This window comes from Nicotiana tabacum, chromosome 10 (genome assembly GCF_000715075.1).
Source record: "Nicotiana tabacum cultivar K326 chromosome 10, ASM71507v2, whole genome shotgun sequence".
Taxonomy (NCBI): Eukaryota; Viridiplantae; Streptophyta; class Magnoliopsida; order Solanales; family Solanaceae; genus Nicotiana; species Nicotiana tabacum.
The window spans coordinates 114,384,945-114,404,036 of NC_134089.1; the positions used below are offsets into that span (position 1 = coordinate 114,384,945).

Consider the following 19,092-nt stretch of genomic DNA (forward strand, 5'->3'; position numbering starts at 1 on the left):
TTAGAAAATCTATATATTGACAATTACATTTAAATTCAAAGCTCAAGCTGGATTTAAAGAAAATAATATCCGTTCTTCATGCAAGTATAAAAATAGAAGACAGAGTGCACAATGTCAATCTATCTGCCTAACTTTTATCCATTCAAGAAGAAGAAAGATTGCCCATGCAAATGCGCAGTTAAAAGAATTCGATATTCGTAAAAACACAAAACTCAAACGGAAGAAAAAATGGAAGCAAGCGGTAAATATTTTTTTTAAAAATAATTGGGCAGTGTAAAATTGAAGAAACAGACAAACAAATGCTAAGTGGGTAAACAGTATATAATGTCACTCACGCACATGGCGGAAGGAGTAGAGAGAGAAAGAGAGAAGAAAGTGGATGCAGCTGTTAATGGTGTCTATCTTTTGTACTTTGGAGCGCGATTCGGTCTTCCCGAAGCAAAAGCCAAATCCTTTCACACCTTCGCTCCCCTACTCGTGACTTGTATGACAATATGAAGCTAAACGGCGTTCTTCTGTTACCTTTAACGACCTTATCTTCAGATCCTCTTCGTCCTTAACCGCAACGGACCGTCCAAAAACCCTAATATGCTTCGCCGAAATGCTGTTACAAGGTCATTTTCACCTTTTTTTCCCTTTTTCTTCTGCATGTGACGCGATGGCGGATTTGTTGTTTTTGCGTATCGAGCACTTGATATCTATATAGATGCGCCTTTTTGGATCCGGAAACTTTCTGAATTTTGTGCCTTTTTACATACAATTGGCTGAATTACAGTTGAAATTGTTACTTGTTTGTTTCCTTTTCGTTCGTTTTCGTCTCTGTTAGCTTACTCTGAACGGTTTGCTCAAGCCGCCTCTCTTTGTTGTTAGATTTTTTACTGTCAATGCGCATTTTGTTAGATTTGAGTTATAGTTCCACGTGTTTTTCTGTTTCTGCGGATGTATATAAAGGCGAGGTTCCAATTCTGGACAGCTGTGCACACTTATGATGAAAATGCATCAAATTAGGAAATGTAGTACTAGTATCTAAGTATCTAAACTTCCTGATTATCAAATTCTCTAAAGTCCTAACGCTTCACTAAAAAAACAGAAAAAAAGGTCTACTTTTGATTTCGAAGCCACTGCTCAAACAGAGAAAGCTTTGATTTTGATGCACTGATTCCATGCCATGAGTTGATGCTAGATCTATTATTAGGAGATAATAAGTTTTCCTTAACCCGAATGTTTGTTAAACCTTTAATGTTGCTTCATTTGGCTTCAAATGCATGCTGCTCCTCCAATGTTTAATTATTACCACAGCTGGCCCCCTCTCACAGGATTAAGCTTGTTGCACTATCTAGTTTTTCAAGAAGTGGAACACATCTTAGATGACATCCTTTACTTGATAATGATCAAGCCTTGTTTCCGTAACAGGTGAGGCTTGTACGTCCACTGTGGTCTATAATAATTCTGAAGAATCAGATAGCAACACCGTATCCCTTGGTCCCTGTAACTTTGCTACATACTAATTACCCCCCCCCCCCCCCCCCCCAAAAAAAAAAAAAAAGTATCTTTTGTATCGTGTCTTTGGACTTGGGGATAGAAATGATGATTTTATCTTTGATATTGCGGGCAACAGGCACTAGTCATTGTGGCCAATAAGTTTCTATACTTCCGTGTGAAAAAGCTATTGGAATTTGATTTTTCAGAAGTACATTATTGTAGTGTGGGAATAGAACTGCTTATTGCCTCATTTGTCATGGATATGAGTTCTTGCATTCCTACGACTTTCTGAGAATTTTGTGTTTCTGTTTCTCTGCAGAAGCATACAAGTGGATATTGTACGTCCAGACTAGAGATCATTCTGACAATGATATTTATTTTGTAGCGAGGCTTGGTGCTGGTCTTTCATTCCTTTTTTGATGGTTAGCATTTGACGAAGGATAGGCCAAAGAACTTTAGGATTGTGAAGAGTTATAACTCAGCAAAGATGCTGTTCAACAAAGACATTGAAGGTCTGCATGATGATGGATTTGATGGGTCAGTTAATGAGACTCAGATATTTGCAGACGTGTTCTTCGGAAATGAGAGCAGTACCAATAGGTGTCCTGTGGCCGGAGTTATCAATTTTGAGGGCGACATTACTAGCCAGACAGATGAACCTGGACATTTGTGTGTTGAGAATTCCGCATTGACACTACTTCATGATTCTCGTGACGTAAAGGAAGATTCTAGAGAAGACCCATGTGAAAAAGAGCTAACCAATATTCATGTGGAAAAGGAATCTGACCCATTAACTTCTTTGGATAGAGTACCTGCAGATATATTACAGCAACCTTCTTTCTGCCCTTCTCAGAGTGTGATATGTCATATAGTTGAATCTTCGAACCAAGGTGTTAAATCAAGTTCGTATTTGCAGAAGTGTCACGCTGTGCTGGACCAAAGTCACATGCTTGGTGAAGTGGATTCATCAAAATTAAGATCGTCTAAAATAGAAGGAAATGGATGGAAGGATGCAGCTGGTAAAGCAATTGCATCACCTGCTTCTCAGGAGAGCTATGCAACTAAGTTGTTGGTTGGCAGTGCCGCAAAGCCGTCAGGGATTCGTCGACCACCCAAGCCAAAGTGGAGGGACCATTGCTTTGTAGAACTGGATGAAGCTGAATTGTCAACGATTAAGGGTTCTCCAAATGACCCTCGCCCTCTTCTCCGGTACCACATCCATCGTTTGCTCAGAGCAGCAGGATGGGTAGTTGGAAGGCGTAAAAGAAATAATAAATTTCATGGAATTGGGGAGTATGTTTACAAGTCACCTGAAGGAAGACCAATCCGTGAATTCTGGAGGGCCTGGACCTTGTGTGGGCAGAGTGTGTTTACTTATGCAGATTGTATTTTGCCAGAAATGGATTGTAGGTTGTGGTCTGATGTGCATCAATTTTTGAGTGACCTCTCTGGTACAGTGATGGAGATTGAAGAAAAACTGGATACCTTGGAAACAGCTTCTGCATTGGCTCGGCTTTGGTGTCTCCTTGATCCCTTTGCAATTGTGGTGTTCATTGACAAAACATTACGCTTTCTCAAAGAAGGAAAAACAGTTAAAGCCAAAATGACTTTGGTCACCACTCCTATTAAAAATGACACGTTAAAGACTGTGGGCGCTGCAGGAAACCTGTTTGCTGAGAGGTTGTTGCAGAACCAGCCTTGCAGCTCTTCTTTAGTCTCAGATAGTGCATTGACAAGTCTTGAGGGAGATAAATGGATCCACAAGGAGTATGGTGATGAAAGTTCCCTCAACTTAACAGACTCACAGATGGGAGAAGGCAAATATCTGAATGGCGTATATTATTATTATCCTAATGAAAGATCTATGTGCTTGAGTGATACTGTCAGTGGCGATTCTAATAAATACAGGAAGCTCTTGGGAAATGGTAAAGATGTCCTGGATTTAGCTCCTTTACCAGTTTGTGGGTCTGAAAGCACCAGTGAGCATGCTGGATCTTGTTTGTTTGAGGTTCCTATTAGTTCAGGAAATGCACTAAGCTCGCTGAGGGGAGCTAATACTGTTCTTACTCAGCAAGATAGCAACAGTATACCTCTTGCAGCAAGTTCAGTCTTGAAAAGGAAGGCCTCAAAGAAATCAAAAAAGTTATCAGAAATGGAATTTACTAACGGCTGCCAAGATGAGAAGTTTGGTACATCTTATAATAAGAGTGGATTGCATGAAGTCAGTGGATCTGATTTACAAATACATTCAAGGCCTAAGGGATATTTAGTAGACTACCTGGGGAGAGCTAGAGGTCATCAAGGGCAGTCCTTCCGTAGTTCAGAGTCTCAGGACAATACTGAACAGAGCAATTTTAAGAAGTTTAGGCAGACATTGGCTAGTTCTAAGCAATTGAGTCAGTTTAATGTGCACATGAAGTTCAACTCTGGGAATATTGACAATGATAACTCTCTGCGAGGAAATATTGAATTTAAAGCAATTACAAGTAAGCGCAAAATTGGGTCAAAGAAACTTAAGACATGTCGTCTTAGTGATGACGATCTCTTAATCTCAGCTGTAATTAGAAACAAGACATGCAGATCTGGCAACAAAAGGGGTAAAACTAAACCGCTGAGGAAAAGAAAGAGCCAGAAAAGCGGTTGCAAGTTGCTATTACGTAGCCTCAACAAGGGTGGAAAGCACTTCATCGAAGCAAAATGGCCTACCTTTGCCTCAAGAACAGTGTTATCCTGGTTAATTCATTCTGGGGTTGTTTCCCCAAACGAAGTGATCCAGTACCGGAACTTGAAGGACGATTCTGTGGTAAAAACCGGCATAATAACTAGGGATGGAATATTCTGCAATTGCTGTGACAAGGTGCTATCCATCTCTCAGTTCAAAAGTCATGCTGGTTTTAAGCTCAATCGTCCCTGTTTGAATCTTTTCATGGAGTCTGGTAAGCCATTTACCTTATGTCAGCTGGAGGCTTGGTCAGATGAATACAAGGCACGGAGAGCTCTTCCTCAAACTGGCCAAGCTGAGGAAAGGGACCAAAATGATGACAGTTGCGGGCGATGTGGTGATGGTGGCGAGTTGATATGTTGTGATAATTGTCCAGCTACCTTTCATCTAGCTTGTTTGTTCACACCGGTTTGTCTTTTGACCCTTTTCACTTGGTTTACTATCTCTAGCCAGTTTGGTATTTTTATCTTGCCTTGAGTGCATTCTTTTCTTGATCAACATTTATGTTTAACCCGTTTGTAAATTGTAAAATGTCAAAGACCCGTCCTTATGCTTTATGCATGCGTTTCATATATGGTTTAGCTGACATTATATTATGAAAGTATTTTTCCCTAGGAAGAAACTATACTTGCCTGAAACAGTTTTCGATCTGTCTTATTCTTGAAAAATTCGGTTGTGTTTTATCATCAGAGTGCTGGTGAACAACCAGCATCAACTTTCTAAATAGGCTATCCCATATGTAGCAACAGGTTCCTTAGACACCCTCAGTGACCAACGTAGAGTGGTGGTTAAGTTTATTTTGAAGAAGACAGTAATTGACCTCTCAAAGTTGCCATTTATCTGTTGAAGGTGAAGCAGTATGATATGCATTTCAGAAGAGTGCGGAAGCCCAAAACTAGAACTACTAAATCTTTAACAAAATTCTTCTCCATGTTTTTTTTTTGCTAGCTTTTTAAAAAACTGTTGAAAGTGGTCCTGGTAGCCGTGATCTGATGGATTATTGATCTGCCGTTCTTTGGCAATCAATGAAGTTTAACATGTTCGGTGTCAATTGGGACTTCAAGACTTATGTTGGCCTCTTTTTAAGAATCTGACAAGTTTTCAAATGCCAAAGCTTGTGTTCTACATTTCGGTCTTTTAAGACAACAACAACAACAACGACCTAGTGAAATCCCACTAGTGGGGTCTGGGGAGCGTAGTGTGTACGCATACCTTACCCCCCTACCCCGAGGGGTAGAGAGGCTGTTTCCGAAAGACCCTCAGCTCAAGAAGACAAAAAGAAGACGAAAAGAGGCAATCTATCAGTACCTTCAATAGAAACCATAGAATAAAGAACAACATCACCAGAACCAGAAAATAAATGAAAAGCAAAACAATAACTAGTAGATAAAGCACATCAAAGAGGAACGAAAAAGTAGTGTGAAATCAACATAAATACTAACGGTCAAAGATCAAGTCCTAACAGACTAGCCTCACTCTGCGGCGCCATAGAGATATTCTCAACTACCTCCTAACCTACAACCTTAATGCTCGATCTCCACAACTTCCTGTCTAGGGCCATGTCCTCGGTAATCTGAAGCCTCACCATGTCATGTCTGATCACCTCTCTCCAATACTTCTTAGGCCGCACTCTACCTCTCCTCATGCCCACCAAAGCCAGCCGCTCACACCTCCTCACTGGCGCATCTGGGCTTCTCCTCTAGACGTGCCCGAACCATCTGAGCCTTGCTTCCCGCAACTTGTCATCCATGGGGGCGACACCCACCTTCTCCCGAATAACTTCATTCCTAATCTTATCCATCTTGGTGTCCCCGCACATCCACCTCAATATCCTCATTTCAGCTACTTTCATCCTCAACATTCGGTCTTTTAAGATTTTCCAAAATTGTGTCTTCAAGCCCTATATAGTAATAATCTAGGTTTTCCTGATTGAGGTTGTTTTCTGACCCATATTCTGTTGTTTCAGCCACTTTTGGGCCAAATATCTTATTTCACATGTTTTCCTATTCTATTGGTACTTTACCTAGTCATTTGGGGATTAGTTTTTTTTCCACCATATGAACTGCTGCACTTGTTAGTTTGGGCATATTGATGCAAATTCAGTTTATTTAAGAGTTTCTTTTGATTTTTTGGATTTCAAGAAGTTTTGATGCTGTTTGCCTGTTTCAAATGGAGAACTAAAGAGGGTGGAAGCCCTTTTTTGCATGAGTCTTTACTTATGCTTAATTTATTGACTTCTCAGTTGGTTGACATATTACCATGTTTGAAGTCCAACTGAATTATCTTTGTCCAGCTTTTTGGTACGTCTCTTAATTCCTAATTATGACGGTGTTTAACTTTTGGTTGTGATGTAAATCACTTTGTTGATCTTTAGCAAAAGTCACTATCTTAATGATCAAGAAAAATCAAGTCATTTTGTTAAAACTAACAATCACATATTCTGTCATAATGGTGGTAATTATGAATTAGTTAAAATCAAAATCAGTCTCGTAGAGCGAGCATAAAAAGTTAGCTGGCATAATGTGTGGATCCACTCTTGGCCTATATATAGGCCTTAAACTTCAAGGAAGACGGCTTAACTTGTTTGTTGCTATAGGTAAAAGATACTTTGGCTAGTATGATTTTGCTTATCTTATACTTTATCATATAGAAGACCATCTCCATTCCTTGTCAAAAAAAAAAAAAAAGGAAAAGAAAAGAAATCTCTGTTATAAATTGAATCAAACAAAAAATAATGGACCTATATCACCATGTCTTCCAGGTCCCAGTATATGATCGTTTCTGTGAAATCAGTTAACCCTCTTTTTTCTTACTGGCTAGTATCTAAGATGATTAGTGTATTATTCACGTTGCTGCGGTACTTTTTTATGCCCGTAATGCTCGATTGCTTTTGAACTGGTTTTGGTGAAATCGATGGTAGTGATTTGATGTTCTGATTCAGATAATTTGTATTGTCTTTTCTGCTTGATTGTTTGTTTTACTAAACTTGTTTTGACTTTTCTGCTTGATTATTTGTTTTACATTGTTCTTCTTGCTTTTTTTTTTTTCAATTCTCGTAAATCGTACCATGTTCTTCTCTACAAGCCTATGTTATATTCATTTTTTTCATGACGGTGGTGTCCGGGCCAGCTTGCGCGTACCTTGACTAATTCTACGAGATACCTGCTATCTCCACCAGTAACAGGTACCAGGTAACTCTGTCCACCAAGGCTTGAATAAATGAGAAGAATCAACCTAGTGTTTTTTGTCTCAGTTGAGTTTTGAACTTGAGACTTCATGATTTTCAACCCACTTCATTGACCACTAGGTCACACCTTTGGGTGCTATATTCAATTACCGATGTTGTTGTGGTTTCTGTATTTGCACAAGGCATGCATTTACTATATTCCTTCTAAAATATCATATCCATTCATATGGCCTGGTTTTCCTTTGATTTTGTTACGTATCATACATTGAGTACTTCATTTTGTTTGAAGATACTGGACAAGAGATATAGATTCTAATTGATTTAACTTTATCATTTCTTGTTTCAGGAACTTCCTGAAGGGAGTTGGTACTGTCCACAGTGCACTTGCCGGAAATGTGGGGACGTGGTTAAATATAGTGAAGCATTGAGATCCTCCAGTGCATTAAAATGTTCACAGTGTGAGCATAAATGTGCGTACTCCCATGAACTTGACTTGATTGGTCTTTTTGGTTTCTGTTCTTTTCCCGTTGTAGGCCTTCAAATGTCCGAATATTGCTATTGGAGCTGTGTTCACTTCTTACCATAATGCACGGTCCCAAATAATATTAAGTTTTTGAGTTTGGCATACTTCACAAGTCTCAATCAGAGAGTTGTTTTCTTTCACATATTTAGTTGTGTCATTTTGGGTTTTGGTTTTTTTTGGGGTGGGTGGGTGGGTGGGTATGTCTTCCTTCCTATTCCTTGTTTTTTTCTGTCACTAAATGCCTTGATGATTTGTGAACAGATCATGAAGCATGCAGTATGCTAAGGGTTACAAAAGGTGGAGAGGCCTCTGATACTTGGTTCTGCAGTGAAAGCTGTCAGGAGGTTAGCTCGACACCTCAGCTTTACATCTGCTATTATAAAACAAGCTTGCTCAGTGATATAGGTCCTGAATGCAATTAGCGTACATCAAATGAATCAACTTTTCATGTTTTTGTCTCTTTGAAGGTTTTAATGTGGAGTTTTGAAATGCTATCTGATGGTTATTAGTTCCTTTTGCATGCGATATGACTTGGCGGAGAATGTGATATTACTGTTATTTTGTTAATGTATCATCTAAGTCAGTCTATACTCTACACAGAAGTAACAGCTAAACTAAGAACAGGAATTCTTGCACCATGTACAGTAATATTAGAAAACCTGTGTTTGTTTACTGCCAGAGTACTATTCTGTGGCTTTGAAACATCAGTTACAAGTCTAGCCTTGGATTAAGTTCACCTGCTAGATCTTTTCTTTGATAAGTGAATTTAATTTTATCATGAAAGAACTTCACCCAGTTAAGTCTTCTCTTCTTTGATGGTTTCCCTGAGGTTCTGAAATACTTGTATCATATTCATGTTTTTGCAGTTCTCCTAGTGTCCGAAAGTTTTTCAGTATGCATTAGCAAAATGCTTTGAATGTGGCCCCACTGTTATTCTGTATTCTGTCGCGACCCAAAATCCAACTAGTCGTAATGGCACCTAACCCAAACCCGCTAGGTAAGCCAACTGACAACTATCCAATTCCAATGAAATCAATAAAACAATTAAATAGAGAAGTTAACTGAATCTTATACATTTCCCAAGGACCGGTAGTACAAATCATGAGCTTCTAAGAATAAAATTAACAAAGCGGGTATGAAATAAATACATCATATGTTCGAAAAGTACATAAATAGAGTTTTATGAATCTAAGGCTACCATGAACAAGAGGCAGCTACAACCGGAACGCAGGTACGTCTTCAAATCCGGCTCCGGTCGAACACAGCAACATCAACAGCCAACATCTGCACGCAAGGTGCAGAAGTGTAGTATGAGTACAATTGACCCCATCTACTCAAAAGTAACAAACCTAACCTTATGTTGAAAGTAGTGACGAGCTGGAATAAAGGTCGGGTCCAACATCCAATAGCCAACAACAATTCATAGGAATGTAGAGCAAGTAATAAAAGAAGTAACTCGGAGATAAAATGCTCCGCTTTTTCATAATTTCCTGAAAAATAGTTTCGCTTTTCAAGTATATCAGTGAAAACCCAAATCCTTTACCGAAATCGTCGAAAATATGAATAAGTTACAAAACTATACATTTTTTCCAAAAATCCTTTCCACAATAAATAAGATGTTTCATTTTCTTTCCAGGTAGCAAGTGTGAAATACCTCTCTATGCCCATATATCAATGTGTGAGAAGTCATGAATGACGTGATACCGTACAGCATGAGTAAAATGCGTCTCTATGCCTGTATGTCATCTGTGCATGCCAAATGCGATGCGACTCAGCGATAAAACCATATGCATACTCATAGAGTATCAATTCACTCAGTCCTCTCAGTCCTCAGAGCCATTCCTCCCAATCACTCGGCACTCGCACTCACTAGGTACATGCGCTCACTAGGCGTGTGTACAGACTCCGGAGGGGCTCCTTTAGCCCAAACGCTATAATCTGCACGGACAACTCATGTGCTGTACGGACAACTCACGTGCTATAATATCATTATCCAAATACGCACGGACAACTCACGTGGTATAGTGTCAATATCCTCACAATCAGGCCCTCGGCCTCACTCAGTCATCAATCTCTCCAGTCTCTCGGACTCTTAATGTCATGAAATATCAGTCCAAAAATAATGATGTGATGTATCAATAAATAATAACAGAGGCTGAGATATGATATGCATGTGAATGCGTATGACTGAGTATGTAATGCAATGAAAGCAGATAGCTCAACAGTGTTGGATAAGCGTGTAGCCTAGTCATGGATTCTAGCATGGATCACAGCTCAATAGCTCAAGTACGTAGAAATTTCATGGTTACAAGTAAGATCATGTAACTACATAGTACCACAGTAATAACGGAGTCACAATTCACATGGTGCACGTCCGTCACCTAGCATGTGCGTCACCTCAATACCAATCACATAACACGTAATTCGGGGTTTCATACCCTCAACACTAAGTTTAGAAGTGTTACTTATCTCGAACAAGCCAATTCCAATACCGAGCAAGCCAAGCGATGCTCCAAAAATGCCATCTCGTGCATACCAACCTCCGAACGACTCAAAACTAGCCAAAAGCAACTCAGATACATCAAATAATGTCAAAGGAAACAAACCCATCGATAAATGTTGAATCTTTAATCAAAAGCCCAAAATATCCAAAAAGTCCAACCCGGGCCCGTACCTTGGAACTTGACATAACTCACAAAATCCGACAACCCATTCAATTACGAGTCCAACCGTACTAGTTTCACTCAAATCCGACCCCGAATCGATGTTCAAAACTCAAAAATTCACATTATGAAACTTTAGGCTAAAACCCCCAATTTTTCTCTTTTGGAACCCTCAATCAGATGCCGAAAACGAAGATAGATTCATGATATAAAATCAAAAATGAGTAGAGCACTTATCCCAGTTCATATGGTGAAAATTGTTTCAAGAATCGCCTCAATCCGAGCTCCATAACTCCAAAAATGTAAAAATGGCTAAACCTCCGAAATAGACTTTATAATCACTGGACGGAAATACCCTACGCGATCGCGGGACATACTTTGCCATCGCGAAGAACAAATGCCACTGCCAACAAAATACACTACGCGTTGCCACGTGAACGTGATAGCTACTGGTACTAAGGCTCCGCGAACGCGATGAAGAATTCTCCAGCCACCCAGTTCCTGCTCAACCCTACGCGTCCACGATACCCCATGCACGAACGCGAAAAGCAATTGATCCAACCTTCTGCGATCGCATACCACCTGCCGCGTCCGCGGTTAACAAATCCACCCGTAGACCAAATAACTCTTCGCGATCGCGAAGAACACTAGGGGCATCTGATGACAGCAAAAACCAGCAATCAAACATGAAGGAAAAATGATCCGAAATCAATCCGAAATACGCCCGAGTCCCTCGGGACCCCGTCCAATATACCAACAAGTCCCATAACATAACACGGACCCACTCGAGGCCTCAAAACACATATAATAACATCGAAACGACGAATCGCACCTCAATTCAAACTTGATGAACTTTGAACTTTTCAACTTTCATAACTCGTGCCGAAACATAGCAAACCAACCCGGAATTCCCGAATGACATAACGAAGCTATTCCAATTCCCGGAACCACAATCTGAATCCGATATCAAAATGTCCACTCCCGGTCAAACTTTTCAAAAATTCAACTTTCGCTATTTCAAGCCAAATTCAACTACGGACCTCCAAATCAAAATCCGGACACGCTCCTAAGTCCAAAATCACCCAACGGAGCTAACAGAACCATCAAAACTCCAATCCGAGGTCAAATATCAAAAAGTCAAACTTGGTCAACTCTTACAACTTAAAACTTAAACCATGAAATTCATTCTTCCAAATCAATTCCGAATAACCTGATAACCAAAATCGGCGATTCACATAAGTCATAATACATCATACGGAGCTACTTATGCCCGTAAACTATCGAGCGAAGTGCACTTGCTCAAAACAACCGGTCGGGTCGTTACATAATTAGAGTCATTAGGAATGGCATCATGATGGAATAATATTATTCAATCCGTTGACCGAAGATTTTGATTAACCAGAAAATATGACAAACCTTATGTGAACTTCTTTAGAAAAGGAACATTACGAAACTGTAACATGGTTAATCTATAGTTCGTTTAAGTAATCAGTTCTCTAGGCGGTGCTGTGTTTGATGAGAACACAAAATCTAGGAATGCCGAGTATTGCTGAAATAAATACTAACTTCATTGCAAGCTTGATAATGAATTATTTTGGTTGTCTTTTGAAAACTTAGGGTTTTTGCAGGTATATGAAGGTCTTCGCTCTCGAATTGGGCTCATTAATCTTCTGACTGATGGCTTGTCATGGACTCTTTTGAGGTGCATTCATGGTGACCACATAGTTCATTCTGCTCAGCGGTTTATTGCTTTGAAGGCAGAATGCAACTCAAAGTTAGCAGTTGCCCTTACGATTATGGAGGAGTGCTTTCTTCCCATGGTGGATCCGAGAACAGGCATAGATATGATACCCCATGTAATATACAGCTGGGGGTGAGTAATTTCCGTTTGACATCAGCTTTTATTGCGTGCTGCTGTGCTTTCCTGTGTGGTGTATCACTTATTTCTCCACTTTCTTTTATAGCAGTTTGTGGAATTAGCTATAACTGGTTTTTGCTGAACTCCCTGCACTTGATAGCTGAGGCATTGTGCCTAACGTTTCTTGTTCATTTAGTTCTCATTCAAAATAATTGAATGGAAGGGTTAAATGGCAGGTTTAACAATAAATTTATGAATAATAGGTATATTTTATATTGAAATGATAGAGAACAACTTTATAAGAATTTTTTTATCTGAAGCATTGTGTTCTAAGGAGTATGGCAATACGCAAACAAATGGATGGAGTTTCATCGATTCAATGAGCCAAAACAGATGGAAACTTTTTTCCTGTATCCATGGTGTCATTTGACTAGTTCATATCAATGTTACACAATACAATGATACTTAAGTGGTGCTGTCAGACTGATCCTTAAAATCTTTACAGATCACAACTTGCACGATTAAATTATCATGGATTCTACACAGTGATCCTGGAGAAAGATGACATATCAGTAGCGGTAGCATCAATAAGGTAACTCTTTACCATCTTGAAAGAAATTGCCCTTTATCTTGCTTATTCTATGAACTCCGTACCTCTAAGGCAATGTAGATATTCTCGGTGCATATGCATCTTTTTTCGTTTTCCTTTGTGTTCTTTTACCTTTTGATTGCAGCATGTTTCCTTTGTTCATTATTTAAAAAAAGTGACAAAACGAAGAAAATAAGACATTATTGGAATTGAAACTTTAGAAGGAAAAAAGTCACATTTCATTTTCAGTGTTCCATCTTGATCTGATCTTTCGGTTTGTATGCTATGTTAGTGTTTCTTACTGTAAACCTTTCAATTCAAAATATGTTAGTGTTTCTTACTGTAAGTAAACCTTTCAATTCAAAATGTATTAAGTATTGCCTTGTCTTGTGAGTATTAAAAGTGTTTTCTCCTATCGGCTGCTTAAATTGAGAGATTAGACAGTGGTTTAGTATCAGATGCCTATACACATATTGCCCACACATTTTAGGTTGTTTCTTTTGGTTGTTGCTTGTTAGAAAATTAATTCTTTTTGGAATTTCTTAGAAAAAATGTTCAACTTTTTTCATCTGGAGGTTTCTTTATAACTGGTGCATTCATGTCTATTAGGAAAGGTGCTTTGAAGAGAGATATTAATAGTTGTTGACTGAATTCCTAAACTATCACTATCCAATTCCTACATTTACTATATGGGGATGTCACAAGGAGTTATAGTTACGACTTTGTTCCCAGATCCTCGATCATTGATTATGACAACCCGTGGGCAATGGTGGATCTATGTTTTGGAGGTATGGGTGCTTCAGCACCCATTGACTTTGGCCAAATTGTCTTATGTATGCATAAATAATCTATCTATCTATACTATATTAAAAGCACGAAGGCTCTTTGTGAAATGTCGTTCGCCTTTTTTATCCCTTAAAAATAGATTTTACACTAGACAAAATTGTCATTTAAATTATTTTCCTAATATTTAGGAGTTTGAAATTAGCTAAACTTTTAATTATTAAATCTTTCCTTATTTGAACTGTGTAGAAAATTTTAACATTAAATTTAACTGAACTTTCCCAACATATGTTCTCCTTAACATGTTCGATAATATTTTAGTTGTCCTAAACATGGTCTCCTTTTTTGCTTTTGCTTTTTCTATCATTAATAACTAAAATAATCCATTAAATAATAATTTTATAGTAGATAAATTTGTTAACAATCATTTTACAAACAATTTTCATTTGACCAATTGAATCTAGGCATCAACACGAACTCTATCTTCTCATACAGAAAAAGCACTAACTCATCAACATAAATAATTGGAGGCATTGTCATATAGGACAAAATTATGAGAGGAATTCTAATCAATCTATTTCGAGAATATGGTGAAAAAAACTAATTAAAGAGATAAAATAAGGAATTTATCCATTATTTATTATTATTACTATTATAAAAGTGAGAGAACTAAAAATAATCAGTTGATAGATCCAAACGTCCACGAAAATTTGAACGATCATTTTATTCTTCAATCAAACATTATTCCTAAAATATTTTTGTATTAAAAAATAATTTTACATTATAATAAGTACTACTATTAAATATAATTTTTTTTTTGCATAATACTGAAAACTACAGTCAATAATTAAAATAAATAACTAAAAAAGTATTTAAAAATATAAGAAAAGAGATAGAGAGAAAGGTGGTTGGCAAGAGTCAACATCACTAATCATTCTATAAATCCAAAAATTACAAAAATTCAAAAATGAAATGTATGACTAACTTTTTTTACCTTTTGAAAGTAGAGTTCTTATTTGATAAAATTATAATAGTTGTTAAATATGTAAAACTAAGAATGAGATAATATTAAAAAATTGCATAAGAAAATTATTAGCTGTTTTCATGAAAATTGAGGGAAAATATAACTCTTTGAATTAACTAATTAGTAAAAAATTTATTTATAAAATTCATCATACAAGTAAATTTATTTTTCAAGTTGAAAATTAATTATTTAATTTTTTTAATAAGAAGATCACTAGCAGTGAAAGTTATTGACTATAGTATAGTATTAAGAGTGAAATTACCAAAAATAAAACTTGAAGCAATAAGGATGAAATAGCAAACAATAAAACATATTCTAAATTAAATGAATTGTCATTAATTAAACTTTCCCCTCAACAAATTACATCTTCCTATATTTTTTTTAATATGTTAAGTTACTTAAAATATTCACTCAACATTAGTCATTTTTCGAATTTATGTCATACTAATAAATTTTTTTCTATGAGGATCAACCTCTTCATTTTCAAATCTCTAAAAGACTTTTATCAACAAAAAAAATCTCTAAAAGACCAAACAAAATAATTTATTTAATTTGACAAATCTTTAAAAAATCATGATAAAAGTATTTTTGTGTTATTCGTTTGTCTTCAGTATTAGGTTATAATCTTTTGTACGATATTCTTGCAATAAGTTCTTATAACTTATACTTTTCTAATAAATTTTATTTTATAACTCGTACTCATTACTTAATAATATTTATACTATTATTTAAAATAATTTATTTGTTGATATGAATTCACGCGCAAAGCGCGTACCCTAAGACTAGTATTTTAAAAAGTCTATAAAGTGACCAATAGCACCCACTATGATGAGGTCCCAGTGGGTGCCCATAGTGCGGAAAGCTTTTGTAGAGCTCTCTTCTACAAAGTTCTTGGTTCAAATCCCTCTGGAGGGGAATTCCTTTCCTTATTATCACCTATGCTTGGTTCAAGTTGTTCCCTCTATTTTTCTCATGCTCTATTCAAAATTTTCAAGAAGTAAGATCCTTTCTTTTCTGTTTCACTTTACGAGCAAATTCCTTAATCAAATTTATTGTCCATAGTTAGGAGTGAAACACATAATGTGTAATATTAAATGTTTAAGAGTGAAACTTTATGTTTTATACTTTTATTGAATATCTTTTTGTAACTTTGTACTGTTGTTTAGTTATTAAATGTTAAGTAAACTATTTTAAATAGAGCAATATAAACTTAGTCTCATCTTATTGTAAATAGTTGCGTGAAATCAAATTATTGTATTTGGAATACTTTTATCTGACGTAAAAACTTCATAAATTTGACTATTCCGTATTTACTTTGTATGTCTAAACCATTAATTTGTTGAAGTTGTAATTATTAAGATTGAGATAGAAAAAAATCCCAAGAAGTTTAAAGGTGAATAATTGAATTAAACAAAGAATATTTTTAAAATGAGATATTCTCTTCACCAAATTATCTATTTGACAGGCCATACTTGTTTCAATGTCTTTCATATTTTCTTCTAAATTTATGCAAATATAATTTGAATGAATAAAGTGAAAAAAGCTAAAGCAAACAGAACTTATTTAGTTTTGTGATCGTTTGTCTAGTTATAACATAAAATCCTAGTAAATCAATCTGATTTAACTCAAAAACTGATCGATCTGACCCAAATGAATACCCATGTTTAGTTTTTGTGCCACTGTGAATTTACACTAATATCAGTGAAGTTCCCACAATTTATAAATTCTGGATCTGCCACTGTCCGTGGCTACCCTGCTGGCTGTTTGAAGAAACTGTCACTAAAATCAGGACAAATCTTTCTTATTTTTTTTCCCATCAGGACAAATCTTTCTCTGAATCAGAATTTTGGTTCTTATGCAGGATCCATGGAGTAACAGTTGCTGAGATGCCCCTTATTGCAACATGCAGTAAATACCGTCGCCAGGGAATGTGCAGGCGCCTACTGAATTCTATACAGGAGGTAATTTGACCAGGAAACAGTGTTTTGAACTCTGGGGGTCCCGCACAGTTTTTTACTTATTGCCAGGCGGCATATAAGCCCTTGGGAAATGGGCGTAAATCCCATGATTTTTTTAATAATACTAATTATTAGTAGTATGAAAATAAAAAATAACAAAAATTGCATTAAAATTATGTATGATTTTAAAGATTAAACAAACCGTTGAATGATTTAACATAAATGCTTAACATGCTAATAAACATATGATAGTAGTGAAGTGTATAAGATATCATGAGATACGAGTCAGCTAGAACATCTTAGCAACCCAAATATCAGAAGAAAAAAAATATCATAATTTATATAGAATATGAGATTTGTACCATCCTTCCGAGTGAATAAATCTAAAAGCATTTTATTATATGTTTCTCTTCAAAGGCTACTCTTATCAATATTAACTTTCTGATTTGAGACGCAACCAAGTTCCGAATAAATCAGAAAAATGACATTTTGTCTACAACAACAACAACAACCCGGTATAATCCCACTAGCGGGGACATTTTGTCTAATAGGAATAATTTACAGTACTTAATATGACTCTAGCATTGTTCTAAGTTAAGAGTTGTGCCAGAATTCTGACTGATTTTTCCTTTAGTGATGAAAGTTTCTTCTGATCTCAAGTAGTTCCTGGTATAGCTGGATCTGATAGATGTAGGTAATCTTGAGTCTCATTAAGTTGCTAAATCTGGTCCGTAAAAGATCATCTATCTTGACATGGCAAATCTCCTTTTTTCTTAAAATGCAGAGAGAGAGATGGAAGTTGCCTACTTTCTGTGGTTATGAACTGAGTCTAGTTTATCATCCCTTGCTTGTTACATACACTACCTTTTCCTCGACTCTCTGGCTTTCAATGCATATCATCTTTTATCCAATGTATGCTTATCAGTTTCCCTTGATCATGGCTTCTAGATGCTAAATTGTTTCAAGGTTGAGAAACTTGTAATATCAGCTATTCCAAGTTTAGTGGAAACATGGACAGCTGGCTTTGGCTTTGAACTCTTGGAAGATAGCGAGAAACAAAATCTAAGTCATATCAACCTCATGGTGTTCCCGGGAACTGTATGGTTGAAGAAGTCCTTGTTTCAAGCTGCTGAGGCAGATCAACTGAGTGGTGAGTGCTTAGTGTTTATTGTTCTTCAATTTCACAGAAATCTTCTCATTTTTAAACACAACAATCTGGTGAGATGCTAAAAACTGGAACTAATATGTACATACCTGAAAACAGTTCATCCGGGAGAAGCAGCATCCTGCCACGAAAATGGCGTCGCCATTATTGAGCCGATTCAACATCATTTGCCATCTCAAGATGCCAATGCAGGAGCTGATGTCAGACACCTACCTCAGTCTGAGAGTTTGCAATTCAATGAAGATCAAGGTGGTAATAATCTTGATGGTCAATTTTCCAGGACCTCCCATGAGGAATCAGCTGTATGGTTTATGGAAAACAAGATTTTCGATATAGAAACTCATGAGCCTGGGCAAGGTTGTGAAGGAAATATCTCTAATAAATATTTAGAGCCTGAAACTGAAATCAGGAAGTCGGACTCTAATAAATTGCAACTAGAGGAGGTCCCAGATGTTCATGCTCTGCGTGGTGAGTGCTCAAAACTCTCTCAGGAATTATCGGCCGTGACGTTTAGCAGCCACCGGGAAGTAGGTTGTAGAGTAGATACTTTGCAGATACATGAGGAAAGACAATTTTGTTTAGATGAAGTGTCACAGAGAATTAATGTATTCCAAGGGAACGGGAAATGACATTGATTATTTTTTAGTTTTTGTGCATAATGCTAGTGGACTTTGTCAAAGGGAAAATGAAAATGAGGAAAATGAAAGAATTACTACGAGATTAAAGAATAATTTCAAGACCGATGAACAAAACTTGAAGAGAAAAAGCAGAAATAGCCCCCAAAAAGAATCAGCTAGCAACCCCTAGACGCATTGGAGACTAGTTTAACTTGTAGAATACTCCATCACGCTATTCCTAGTGATCTACTTCTTATGATAATATTATTTTGTCCTTCTCTAATTATCAATTTTAACAAAACATAATAATTATCTTCGTCTAATATGAGAAGGTTGACTAATAAGCTCTATGAAAAGGTTAACCTCGCTCACTAATAAGCATTGCGTATAGAATTTTACCCGGCATCACCAAGTGTACGGTTTCCCCTCCACCACCTCTCTGTTAGTTGTAGTATTTTTTTGGTAAATATCACTTATTTACTTTGGTAGCCGAAAAAATATATAAATTTAGTATAATTTTT

At 36.8% G+C, this 19,092-nt stretch overlaps 1 protein-coding gene across 2 annotated transcripts; it reads left to right on the forward strand.

The window, feature by feature from the left end:
• The first annotated feature begins 333 nt into the window (after positions 1 to 333).
• On the forward strand, positions 334 to 18,640 carry LOC107782448 (increased DNA methylation 1). 2 transcript variants are annotated; one of them, XM_075223209.1, is made up of 9 exons: positions 334 to 614; positions 1,868 to 4,612; positions 7,738 to 7,861; positions 8,176 to 8,258; positions 12,206 to 12,450; positions 12,941 to 13,027; positions 16,693 to 16,792; positions 17,738 to 17,939; positions 18,054 to 18,640. In XM_075223209.1, the coding sequence occupies exons 2-9, from the start codon at positions 1,970 to 1,972 to the stop codon at positions 18,581 to 18,583; spliced, it is 4,014 nt and encodes a 1,337-aa protein (XP_075079310.1). In that variant the 5' UTR covers positions 334 to 614; positions 1,868 to 1,969; the 3' UTR covers positions 18,584 to 18,640. The 2 variants fall into 2 exon arrangements, with proteins under 2 accessions (XP_075079310.1, XP_075079309.1); XM_075223208.1 differs by having other exon boundaries at positions 338 to 614; positions 1,802 to 4,612.
• Positions 18,641 to 19,092: the final 452 nt, after the last annotated feature.